Source organism: Schistocerca serialis, chromosome 2, assembly GCF_023864345.2.
Source record: "Schistocerca serialis cubense isolate TAMUIC-IGC-003099 chromosome 2, iqSchSeri2.2, whole genome shotgun sequence".
Lineage (NCBI taxonomy): Eukaryota > Metazoa > Arthropoda > Insecta > Orthoptera > Acrididae > Schistocerca > Schistocerca serialis.
The window spans coordinates 278,436,767-278,450,307 of NC_064639.1; the positions used below are offsets into that span (position 1 = coordinate 278,436,767).

The window sequence follows — 13,541 nt, forward strand, 5'->3', positions numbered from 1 at the left end:
TCATACGTATGGAATGTTAGTAAGAAGTTCGTTGTGCTTCTCCTTCAAATGAACTATATGTAGCAGTTCTCCACAGACCACCTCATTATAAAATTCCACGTCTGAGGTTGGCATATACTTGCTGGAAAGCTTCATGATATCTTTATATTTCTCAGACTTAACTGGCAGAGTCACCCTTATAAAGTTTTTCCTCAGGAAAAATCTGTGTGATTTAAACTTTCTCAGTGACGAAATAAAGATAGTCAAGCTCTGACAGTGGTTCACTACAGCAAACGACATGCTTACGTGCAGTGGCGTACTCAAAGAATACGTGATTTGAAAACAGTGAATTTCTCATTACAAACACTGTTGATGTTAGACCGAAAGAATTTTTTTTCTGGAATAAGAAATTGATAAATAGATATTCCGTAACATCAACCACCTTCTTAGATGTATTTTACAGGTTCAGAGTATGACTACAATGATAAACCAAGCCCTGGACATGTCTGGTTCTCTCCCGAATACTCAACGTCCACAACTCCATAACCTATATTATTCTGAACTGGTCCCAAGGATAGGTCTCATTCTTGCACCACACGACAGAGCTATTTTCGAACGGTGCAATGGTAATAAAACCTCATTTTCGGCCAAAAGTGGACGTACCGGTATCTGGTTATTGCAAAAACGGCTACTGTTCATACTGAAGGAAGTTTCTTCAGCGGTGAGTGTTCACAACTGCAAACGCATTTTCAGAGGCTCAAAGAACCGCCTAAATGATGAGGCAGTTGTCGCACACAACTTTATTTCGAAAGTTATATAGCGATCCTGAAGACTGGAGATGGGTTGGGTTGGGTTGATTTTGGGGGGAGGAGACCAAACTGCGGGATCATCGGTCTCATAGGATTAGGAAAGGATGGAGGAAGGAGGTCGGCCGTGCCTTTTTAAAGGAACCATCCCGGCATTTGCTTGAGGCGATTTAGGGAAATCACGGAAAACCTAAATTAGGATGGCTGGACGCGGGATTGAACCGTCGTCCTCCCGAATACGAGGGAGACTGGAGAATTAATTTTAGAATCGAAATATAAGCACACAATTATTTACTTGAGTTCGTAAACTATTCGCTCGATAGGACGAAAAAAATGTATGAGGAAAACTAACTCACCTCAAGAGAGGATGACAGTGGTGTCACGATTTCTAGGGGCAGGAAGAAATTGTAAAGATTTGGAGTTTTCGATTGAATTATCCAAGCAAGCACTGAGAAAAATTACACCGAACACATGCAAAGCTATATACGCTGTTCTGACGAAGTATTTCGTGAGGGCAAGTAAATCAAATTGAATAGTTAACGGTAAACAGTCTGCATCGAATTTATTTTTTTATTACCGATTATCTGTCTGCCGGTGGATCAACTAATCTCGTTTCCTCTAGCAAAGAATCAGAAGCAACTGCCTTCTTATTCCGATCTCGGTATTTCATATTATTTAATTTTTCGTACAAACATTTGTGAGACCTATACATTTCAATTAATCATGCAGTGAGCTCTATAGGACACTGATGCACATCGTCCGTTTTAGAATTCGGTGTGCACGTAAAGGCCAGAAACACTAAACTGAGCAAACAGATGATTCGGTCATCTTTCGTGAATCATTTTTGGAACGATCTCTTGTTCACAGGCAGATTTGTCTGCGTGGATGCGATCTGCATTCACAGAAGAGAGGAACTTTGCTCAGACTTAAGACTCTAGTTTCAAGGTTTGTGTCCGTCTAATATTCGCTTAGCTTTGTGGTATACAACTCTATGACGAGTGCGCGCAGACATGCTGTGCCTAGACAAATCGTAGCGTGTGAAAAAGCCTTCGCCTTCGAGTGTACGTTCATGCGCAAAAGTTTTAGGATGAAGCTGTCCACAGCTGACAAGGTCATCCTTCTCACTGTTCCGATGTTGGCAGCACTGAAGGCGGTAGGTTGGTGGGGGAAGACGTTTAAGTTTTAACTACTTTGAAGCGTTGGTGCAGTACCACTATCGAAGTAGCAACTGCATCTGCCGGGCGGATGGATAAATACATAAGACGCGTTGCTGTGGTCACTGGTGCTAGTGCGGGAATAGGAGCAGCCATAACACAGACGCTGCTTCGTCATGGCCTGACTGTTGTAGGACTCGCTAGGAGGGTGGACAGGGTCAAGGTAAGCCACTTGCGTTTAGAGTAGGCAGTTAACTCTCTTCCTGTTTTTCTGCGTTTTTTCGGCTGCTAGACCTCTCTCTCTCTCTCTGTGTGAGTGTCTGCGTGTGTGTGTGTAACTACGACACAATATTTGTTTGCGGTACTTCTATTATTAATTCGGGATAACGTCAAAATTTTTACGTTCATTAAGTAATAGCACAGGAAAATTCGATGGCACTGTTTCCGTACTTAGCAAATTCATAACGAGAACATGCTTCAATCGGATGTTTTGTGGGTCTTCTCAGAATCTTTCATCATTCGTCCACGCAATGCCACCATGACGGAGATCCTAAGGGATGTGGATCAAGAACAATGAAACGCTACCCATACAAATATCTGTTTGATTCTTTTTTCAAAAAGAAAGCTTGAGAATTGTACGAGCAGCTTGATGCTTGATGGAATTTAGATTATGCGTGCTTGTGCAAGCGTTAAATCGTGTGCATGATTGAGCGTGTGCACCAACAGTAGGGAAGTTTGTGCAAGCATGTGTCCGTACTTGGACTTAATTTATCAGTGGTCCTGTTAAGTTACATTCTGTAGAAAGGTTGTACTGTACCTTTGGACAAATCGAAGAATGCAACATCACATGGATGGAAAGAGAAGGAAAAACAATTTCTGTAGGGTCTCTCTTGCGAATAGTTAATAAGGGAATATAATATTTTGATTTCTTTATCCACTCTTTACTACATGTATCACTAACCTCTTTTGTTTTCGTAACGCAAGCAAACCGGCTGCCACAGCGAGTGCATCGGTGTGTGAGCTCGACAATTTCTGGTAAACCGTTTCTCTCGTACAGGCACTTGTGAGTGAGGTGGAGGGACGAGGAATTTGTGTATGCGTGCGGAATGCATGCGTTAAGCTACCGTAAAGTGTTTCGGCCACAGCCACCATCAGAGTCTGTAAGATTAGGAATATAACAAATGAGAAGTAGTATTTCTACAAGTATTGCGGTAATGCTTAGGTAGGATAAAACGAAATTATTTAAATTCTCGATATTCTACCGGTATATGTAAGTCAGTTCTCATAATTAAGAACTTAAAATAACGACGAGATGGACAGTTATGTTCACTAGTTATAATGACTGCGGACTCCCATAATGATTTTGTCATTTATAGACAAAATAATTCTCTGTGACAGATCCAGCCACTGCAGACGACTTCTACGAAGTACACTACCAACACATTATGATAATCATTTATGGAATACCGAAAAAATAGATTTTGTCAGATTGCAAACACTTTGCTACAACAGTGATCACCACCTCACTCCACGCAATTTTTCTCCCATCAACTGTGCCAGGTGGCAAAGTCTTAAGACACAGGATTCTCATTCGAGAGAGCTGTTCAAATCACTGTTCGGCCATTCAGATTTAGGTTTTCCGCTGTTTTTCAAAAATCGGTTAAGATGAATTCTGGGACGGTTCCTTTCAAAGGGCAAGACCCTTTCCTTCCCCTAGAGTTTGTGTTCCGTCTCTCATGATCTCGTCGTCAATAGGATGTTACACCCTTATCTCCTTTCCTTCACTGTAAGTATACTGGGTGAAAGAAAGCCCTGTTAGCTGTGTTGTCAGCTGTCTCTATGTTGGAAAAGTTGAAACCTAGCTAACATGGATATTATTCTTAACCTATACTTACAGCCCTGTCTCCAGATATTTCGATAAATGTATGATGTGCTCAGTGGGGTATCAAATACCTCTTTAGAGAGGGGGGGATCAAGCAAACCCATTTACTGATTTCGTCTTTCAGCAAAACCGTTAAGAATACGTGCATACCGATAGTAAGGGAATGTGTGTTAGGTACCCAGAGCTATGTTGTTTTACAGAGAGAAACATTGAAAACGATTTCGTTGCTTTAATTTTTAAAAAGACATCACTTATCTTTGAAGACACTGGTCTTACTTTGTTTTGAGGCCATTTACGAAAAGGACTTCATATTTACTGTAGACTGCAAAAGCAACTGGCTAGAGAGAAACCCTTTGTTACTAGTACTGTTTTACAAACACTATGCTTCACATGTTAGTGAAAAAAATAAAAACGTAATTTGTTTGAAAAAGAAGAAGGCATTTATTTTGTTTTTATTTAGACTAAAAAATTTTAAATACAAATTCCAAATGTAGTTTTCCTTTCGACAGTCTGAGCTGCAAGTTCTTTCATAACATCCATAAGATTAATTTTTGCAGCTCTGTCTTGATGAACATGGAGGAGGAGTAGATGGGTGAGTCTCGACTGAGTCATTGTTGATCTGATGCAAGGCGCTGAATGACCTCTCAGAGTATGTTGACGATATTGGAACACTGAAAATCAGAATGATGAGGCGAATAACTTCCTGAAAGAGTGCTTTAACCCTACCAGGTTCAGCAATAAGTTTTCTTCCAATAGAGGATACATTACGTGGTTGTATATCAGTCGTAATGGTTCACAGCATTTCGAGCTGTTCATAAGCCTGTCCAGGTTAAAGTCTGTTGTATGTACTCCAAGCAATTCTTCCAAACGTCATGTAGATGGAGTATATGTTTGGGAGGACATAATAAGTATCTCTTCAAGATGGGATAGTCGCTTTAGATCCTCTTGGCTGAACCTTCGATGAGTCTCATTCAGAAGGAGATCAAGAATTTCAAACAAATCTTTCCTAAATTTTCATTCTTAAGACAATTCTTTGGGAACAGACGGTGTTTCTGTGCGTTGCAATTTCTCTGGTATTTTTCTTGGCTGTGAGATATTTGGGTCTTTCATATTTAGTTTTTTAGAATAATTTTTGGATTTCGCTAACATCATATCAAATGCTTCTGTAGTCCTAAGATTTGCAAGAGCAACTTTCAGAACCTCTACAGAATGTTTCACTCCAGCTGCATTAAAATTTGGATTATGAAGGGATCTGGCCAGTTCCTCACACAGTCCAAACACTTCAGTTGCTAGTGTCATATAAAAAAATAGTTTCAAACTTTTCGAGTCGCTTCGCAGAGCCCCGCAGGACTGACCTTTCGTCTCTAACTGAGCTCGGTACATTCAACATTTCGGTCACCGTTTTCTGGACCCGCTCATAGTTTTCCCTGAAACGTATCAAATATTTTACTCTTACAGCCCATCGGTTAGGACACATTGGAATCATTTTGGGTTTGGATTCGCCTCATAGTAGCACATCATCTGCATACACGTTTCTCCTTTTTGCGGATTCTAGAATTATATTTGACACGTCATTCACAGTTACCGGTATATCGCACAATGGATCAGTTTCTTGAAACTTCCTGTAGTGCCAGATACAAACAATGATTGCGCAGTGGATGTAACAACTCTTTGGCTGGTCTTGAAGAAGGATTTCCTTAACACCTTTTTTCCGCCCAGACATTTTAGCTGCACCACCGAAATAGTGGGTGGCTAGAAACTCAATTTCTTGTGTCAGTCTTCGAAGCATGTCTGTAATGGTAGTTGCCAGCGTTTGCGCCTTTGAGTCCGACGGATTATATAAACTCCGAAAAAGTTCTTTTATTCGAGCGTCTCAGGGTCAACACAATGCACACAGAGTGAACTGCTCCTGGCCAGCCAAGTGCGCTGTTGAATCTGCCATAATTCCGTGAAATGGGGAATTTTTTATTTGCTGCACAGTTTCTCGTTGGATCCTGTGAGCCATTTCCAGTACTTCGTTTCGTATCGTTGGCGCCGACCAAGTGTCACGATATTTCTGCCGTATCTTTAGTTCTGGCACATCATTCTTCCTCTCACCGAGAAGTGTCATGAGGTTCCCCGAAACCGTTTCATGACCTCTCAGTGCGTTTCCTGTTCGAGCCAGGTACCTAGTGAACTGATAATTACTAGTAATGCGGTTCTAGCTTTCTCCTGATCGGTCAGCAGATGTCACGTGTCTTGGGCAACCACAGGTGCGCTATTTTCACGTTGCTGAATAATTGCAAGAAACTCTCGACGAAAGAGACTCTTCTCGTGTATCTTGAACTTTTCTGTAGTTTTTTACCAGTTACAGAAACCTTTTTTTTTTTAAAGAAAATCCGTCTCTTTTTGTTGTCTTCTATTGTTAATTAAGTGGATGAACTGAATGAAGTTATAGCAGAAAACACTGCCACTCTTTTCTTCGTAATGTAGCCACGCATAAGCCACAAACCATTCCGATTTACAAGATCTTCCATTACTTCGTGAAAAAGTATGCTTCTCTGCTTCTCCGGTGGGTGAAATTTTGCTTTAAAAACAGGTGTACTTGAAGTAGAGCCCATTATATTTTCATGTGAGACTGGGGTGTTGCATGCTTTAACAGTCCTATGCCACAACTTTTATGTCCATCGCCTCTAACTAAAATCGGTAAGGTTGAAAACGTGAAACGTGACGTATCTCCCACATATCACATTAACATAAAAATAGCTTTCAACAAGCAAAGTGCTGGATGTTAATGGTGAGCACAAAGTATAATAGCACTAGCATAGGAAGAGACACTCATAGCTACCATAAAATATTTAGCAGTATCAGTGCTTGTGCCTCCTTGTAAGTATTTTAGACTAGTATTTCTACCATGAAATGAGAGAAATGAGGTGGACTGGCATGGGAGAATATGCTTCGGATGGCCATATGGTGTATTATTCTGGGCACGATAACAACAGAAGTAATGGAGTAGCCTTCATAGTTAGTGACAAAGTGAAAAAAGCTGTAATGGGATGCAAATATAAAAATGATAGAATGATGTCCATCAGACTTCAAGGTCAGCCCTTCAACATCACAGTGATTCAAGTTTATGCACCAACAACCGATGCTGAAAAGGAAATTATTGAGCAGTTCTATGGAGATTTACAAGAATTACTACTGTCAACACCAAAAAAGGATATCGTCTTCATGGTTGGAGATTGGAATACAAAAGTGGGAAATGAAGTTGTAGAAGGTATAACAGGGAAATATGGTCTTGGTACAACAAATGAAGCTGGACAGAGACTCCTAGAATTCTGCCAAAAAAATTCATTGATAATTACTAATACACTGTTTCAACTACCAAAACGACGCCTATATACCTGAACTTCGCCAGATGGCCAACACCGTAACCAAATTGATTACATACTTTGTAATCAGAGGTGGAAGAGCGCGGTTCAGTCAGCTACAACAAGACCTGGGGCTGACTGCGGATCAGATCATGAGCTCCTGATTGCAAAATTTCGGCTGAAACTTCAGAATGTAGCAAAAAGTATCCCAACTTGCAGATACGACCTTAACTCTATACCCTCCGACTATGCTGTAGAGGTACAAAATAGATTTAATGTATTACAGCTGGAGGACAAAAGCTCGCAAGAGATGTGGACAGAAGTAGCTAATACTGTCAAGGAGGCCGCAGAGAAACACATTCCCAAGAAAAGGAACAGTAAGAAGGCTAGATGGCTATCAGTTGAGGCACTGCAAGTTGCAAAAGAACGAAGGAAAGCAAAAATCAAGGGAGATAGATCAGCGATGTTTGAATTAAATAAAGATTTTCAGAAATTAGCTAGAAGAGATAAAAATATATTCTTTAATGAACAGTGCAAGGAAGTTGAAGATAGTAATGGAATGGGGAAGACAAGAGATCTCTATAAGAAAATTAGAGAAATTAAAGGAAAATTCCAGGCAAAAATTGGAATGATAAAAGATAGAAATGGGAAAGATCTGAGTGAAGCTGAGGATGTTAAGAAAACATGGGCAGGATATGTAGAAGACCCATACAAGAAAGATCTGGATCATGACAGGGCTCTCACTGCTGATGTTAATGTTAATTTAGAACTAGAGCCAGATATTTTGGAGAGCGAAATCCAATGGGCCCTTGAAAATATGGCTGATAACAAAACTAGTGGACATGATGAAATACCAGCAGAATTGTTTAAAATCACTGGAAAGGATGCAGTGAAAGTGCTGCACTCAATATGTCAAAAATATGGATCACGCAGCAGTGGCCAGAAGACTGGAAAAGATCAGTATTCATCCCCATTCCAAAGAAGAAAAGTTCTAAAGAATGCTCAGATTACCGAACAATCGCACTTATTTCACATGCTAGCAAAGTTATGTTGAAAATCTTACAAAATAGACTTCGCCAATATCTAGATCGAGAGCTACCAGAAGAACAAGCTGGATTTAGGAAAGAAAGAGGAACTAGAGATCAAATTGCTAACATTCGGTGGATTATGGAAAAAGCGAGAGAATTCCAGAAAGATGTGTACCTCTGCTTTATTGACTACGCCAAAGCCCTTGACTGCGTCGATCACAACAAATTATGGAACGTACTGAAAAACATAGGTGTACCAGATCACCTCATTCATCTGATACGGAGTTTATACCTTGACCAAGAAGCCACGGTGAGAACTATGTATGGAACAAAGAAATGGATAAAGATTCAAAAAGGGGTCCGGGAAGGCTGCATACTGTCACCGTACTTATTCAATCTGTATGCAGAACATGTTATGAGGAATGCGAGGCTAGATGAAGGAGAAACAGGAATTAAAATAGCTGGAATAAATGTAAACAACCTCAGGTACGCGGATGATACGATCCTGTTGGCAGAAAGTGAAGAAGAATTGAGAACACTCTTACTGAAGGTGAAAGACGAAAGTGAAAAGGTCAGTCTTATGCTGAATGTGAAGAAAACGAAAATTATGGCAACTACACCTACCAATTCGTGGCATATAGCAGGAGAAACCATGGAGGTAGTGACCACATTCAGTTATCTCGGTTCCCAGATCTCTGCTGACGGCGACTGCAGCCATGAAATCCGGAGACGCCTGTTGCTCGGTAGACAGGCGATGTCAAACCTTGACAAGGTTGTAAGGTCCAGAGACATAACACTAGCGACAAAGATCCGTATTGTGAGGGCTATGGTCTTTCCAGTTGCGATGTATGGATGTGAGACCTGGACCATTAGAAAGGCTGAACGGCGAAGAATTGACTCCTTCGAATTGTGGTGTTGGAGGAAACTTCTTAGAGTTCCATGGACTGCAAAGAGAACCAACAGATCAATATTGGAGCAAATTAAACCAGATTTCTCCCTGGAAGGTCTAATATTAAAACAAAAGCTGACCTACTTTGCACACACAATGCGAAGGCATGCCTCGCTGGAAAAAACATTAATGCTGGGGAAGATTGAAAGAACTAGAAGAAGAGGACGTCAGAGGATGAGATGGATCGATAGCATCACAGAAGCAATGTGTTCCAACCTGTAAGGTCTTCGGAAGAAAGTGCAAGACAGGAAAAAGTGGCGTGATTTGGTTCATGGGGTCACGAAGAGTCGGAACCGACTAAACGAATAGAGAGAGAGAGAGATTTCTACCATCAGACTGAGACTGGCCACTGTCATGGGCAACGCTAATACGAACTATCTGAGATTTTTTAGTGCTGCTACCACCTCCAAAAAAATCCTTGATATATTTTTGTGACATTGTGCAGTATCACACCTAAAATTGCAAAATAGTAATAATCGTATGTAAATATCAGTCATGACCCATTGATCGATGTACACATAAAAAGGGAATGAGAAGTTGGATACTGAAATTTAAAAATGACGCTGTAACTCACTAACTGTATGTGTCGTAAGTAAAAGGAATGACTGTAAACATTATTGAGTGGTACTCAAGCGTCAACTTTAGGTTACATCTCGGGATGTAATTAACATTTTACAATGCAACAAACGGCACTGATTACGTACTTGTTTATATGTTCAGATGTGCTAACAAAAGTAACGGGGTTCCATTTAAAAAAACCTAGGTTTGTGTTAAAAACATACTTCCGTGCATTTTTGTATGGTTTGTATTAAACAATTACACTAGCCCCTCTCCTCACGTTCGGTCTGTGGAATCGGTTCGTCAGTATTTCATGTGGTTTACGAAATATATCCAGCGGTAACGTTAGGTGACTCACCCTGTATAGTAATGTTTCGGAACATACGTCTGACTTTTCTGATCCAGCAACAGTAGTGGACTTTCTGTTGCTATGGAGTAAAAGGATGATCTGAGAACACTGTCTTGATGCCTAATTCCAGGCCATACTGCAATGGGTTATGGAGAGATTTTCTTGCAACATTGCATCTAGCTCAAACGCATTCATCCAAATACTAGTTTTATTGCCATGTACAAGAATTACTCAGTCTTAGTTCTCGATACGATGTTATATGTACGTAGTTTGCGCCTTTCTGCACGAGTTTGACTTATATTGTTACATACTGATTATCGACATCTTTGTTGATTGAACCTCTTCTTGCCTTGTTGTAGTGGTAGCGAATGCTTATTAACCGACCGTTGTTAATTATTTCGCCTTTTCCTGGTTGAATCGTTGGGGTTGACCGGTTTGCCATTGACACGGATAGCCAAGCGAATTGTGAGTATTCCATTGTAGAGCCAAGCACTGTTTTCTTGCTTTTGCACTGAGATTTGATGCCCCCGTTAACTTAAAAGCATTTCCACTGTATCGAAAATAACTGACATCATCTTGCAAATACTTTCGGGTGCGCCGTAGCTCCCCCTTCCCATAAAAGTCTCGCTGAGAACTGAGGGAATATAATTACATTTACCATTCGGGCATTGTTGGCCGGTGTTGCCATTTTCGTTAGGACAGCACGTGGGTTGTGCTGCGTGACCGCTAGACTAAACTGATCAAAAAAAAAAAAAAAGTTTTGCTCCACCTGCGAACGTATGTGGACTTAGATTCTAGGGGAACCGAACAGTAAGTAATGAGGGTGGTGCCAATACTTGTTTTGAACAGCAGGGCCTATATAATAATATACGCAGGTCCAGGGGATAACTGTTAACAACGTAAAGGGACAGTAAAACCAATTTTTCACAGTCAAGATTTCTGCCTTAGGTCTGGCGCTCCCTCAGAGTCGGCCCACTGCCCACTCCGTAGTTCGCCTTTACGACATAGCCGGCACTGAGGCCCCGTTCAACCTCAACTACTGTTCGAAAGTGCTATGCAGAATTTACGCACACAGAGGCTGGCCCCCATTAGGAGTCATAGACTGAAAAATGGGACGAAGGGAGAGGGCAGAATGTAGTTAAGTGTTAGATGCTTCAATCAAAACCAAAAATCGCTGCCAACAAAAATACTGATCCCATATCTCCTAACGGCAGCATGGTTTATTCGCTGGCTCTGCCTGTTGATCAAATAAAACTCCAAGTGAATTTGCGGATGAGGGGGGTGGGGGGGGGCAGAAACCGTATCTCGCCCTCCCCCCTCCCCAGAGTTTGAATTGGGCGGCGGCGACCATCTCCGGTTGATACGCTGTTGTATGTGCCATTTTACTAGGTTTTTTGAATAACTAGGGCTTTGAAATTTTCTACGTGTCTGCTGCCAACCTGTCACAATTTGTGCAATATCCCAAAACCTAGAGAGGAGCACACAGTTTGCAAGTAGGTTATTTTTGCTTGTAGTGTTGTGGCTGTGAGTTACAGGTGATTTATACATGTTTATTGCTAACAACAAATGCCACATGGAATAAATGGCGTGCAATAGAGCAAGGTAAAGGTCTTCAAGGAATCATATCTAAAGCGATTGATTGTCAACTTTTATATAATATGATTATGTAAAATTCGTTTATGACATCTGCATTTCCAAACACGAATTTTGTATAGGTCAGCAGGCTACTCGATGAATGTATGCGAAGTCTGCTATCAACACTCCTCTCAGCAGTTTGATTTGACTGACTTAATTTGATAATATAAACACGAGCAGAATAAACAAGTATGTTTCATGAGGATAGGGCTGTGTGTGTGTGTGTGTGTGTGTGTGTGTGTGTGTGTGTGTGTGTGTGTTCCCAATCAGGAATATCTGGCGTTCATTTATTATGTCAGCACTAAGCTACCAAATAGCAGCTCATTTGAGAATCTGACTTCAGTAATCATTCTCACTTATCCTATTTTATAAATTTCAGAAATTCTAATAATCTATTATGTACTGGTAGAAATGCGCAAGCCTTCAGCATTTAATTCAATAAACTTTTTTTTTACCTGAGCAGTTAGGTTAGGTTAGATTGCAGGTCTCTCACAGGCCCTGGGCTTGAACCATGGTCTCACCAGGGGATTCGCGTGGAAAAACTGAAATTGAGCGCCTCGGCCTCATCAGTAGCTTTTATTTGCAAAAATTAATCTAGTTTCTGAAGTCCGTGTACATAACAGGACATGTTGTTGTCAGGGCACCCATTGCTGTGGCGTGCCAATTGATCCAACAAGTGACGTGGCAGGTACATGGCAGTGATTTGGCATGCATCTGACTTGATGTGAGTAAAAATGATCTGGCAGGTGTAATGCGGCATCAAGTCTTCTTCAGACGATGAAGGTGTTGCGGTTTTGGTCAACTTAATGTCAGTCAACAAAGCTGAGGGTTGGATGATTCAGTCAGTAGAGCATTACCCATGAGAAGTAATGTTCCAGGCTCCACTTCCGGTCTGGCACACAGTTTTAATGTCAAGATTGCACACTTCTCTGAAGTGTGACTGATTGTCTGGATTCGAACCTCAAGGCTTTCACTAATCCATTTCTCTGCAATATTATTTTTCCATGAGCATTACTCTGGTAAGCATGTGGGAGAGCTTCTGTGAAGTTAGGAAAGAAGAGAAGTATTGGTAGGAGTAAAGCTGCCAAGACGGGCTGAGGTTTGTTCACAGATTACTGTACGCACCTTAATGTTCCCCTTTGGTATGTTGTTGTTGTTGTGGTCTTCAGTCCTGAGACTGGTTTGATGCAGCTCTCCATGCTACTCTATCCTGTGCAAGCTTTTTCATCTCCCAGTACCTACTGCAACCTACATCCTTCTGAATCTGCTTAGTGTATTCATCTCTTGGTCTCCCTCTACGATTTTTACCCTCCACGCTGCCCTCCAATACTAAATTGGTGATCCCTTGATGCCTCAGAACATGTCCTACCAACCGATCCCTTCATCTGGTCAAGTTGTGCTACAAACTTCTCTTCTCCCCAATCCTATTCAATACTTCCTCATTAGTTATGTGATCTACCCATCTAATCTTCAGCATTCTTCTGTAGCACCACATTTCGAAAGCTTCTATTCTCTTCTTGTCCAAACTATTTATCGTCCATGTTTCACTTCCATACATGGCTACACTCCATACAAATACTTTCAGAAATGACTTCCTCACACTTAAAACTATACTCGATGTTAACAAATTTCTCTTCTTCAGAAACGCTTTCCTTGCCATTGCCAGTCTACATTTTATATCCTTTCTACTTCGACCATCATCAGTTATTTTGCTCCCCAAATAGCAAAACTCCTTTACTACTTTGAGTGTCTCATTTCCTAATCTAATTCCCTCAGCATCACTCGACTTAATTAGACTACATTCCATTATCCTTGTTTTGCTTTTGTTGATGTTCATCTTATATCCTCCTT

At 40.9% G+C, this 13,541-nt stretch overlaps 1 protein-coding gene across 1 annotated transcript in view; it reads left to right on the forward strand.

Annotated features, from left to right (window-relative positions):
* The first annotated feature begins 2,001 nt into the window (after positions 1 to 2,001).
* Positions 2,002 to 13,541, forward strand: part of LOC126455523 (farnesol dehydrogenase-like) — a 62,468-nt gene continuing 50,928 nt past the window's right edge. The window contains exon 1 of the mRNA XM_050091273.1: positions 2,002 to 2,162. Within this exon, the coding sequence (XP_049947230.1) occupies positions 2,031 to 2,162 (132 nt within the window). The 5' untranslated portion in view covers positions 2,002 to 2,030. The remainder of the gene's footprint in view (positions 2,163 to 13,541) is intronic.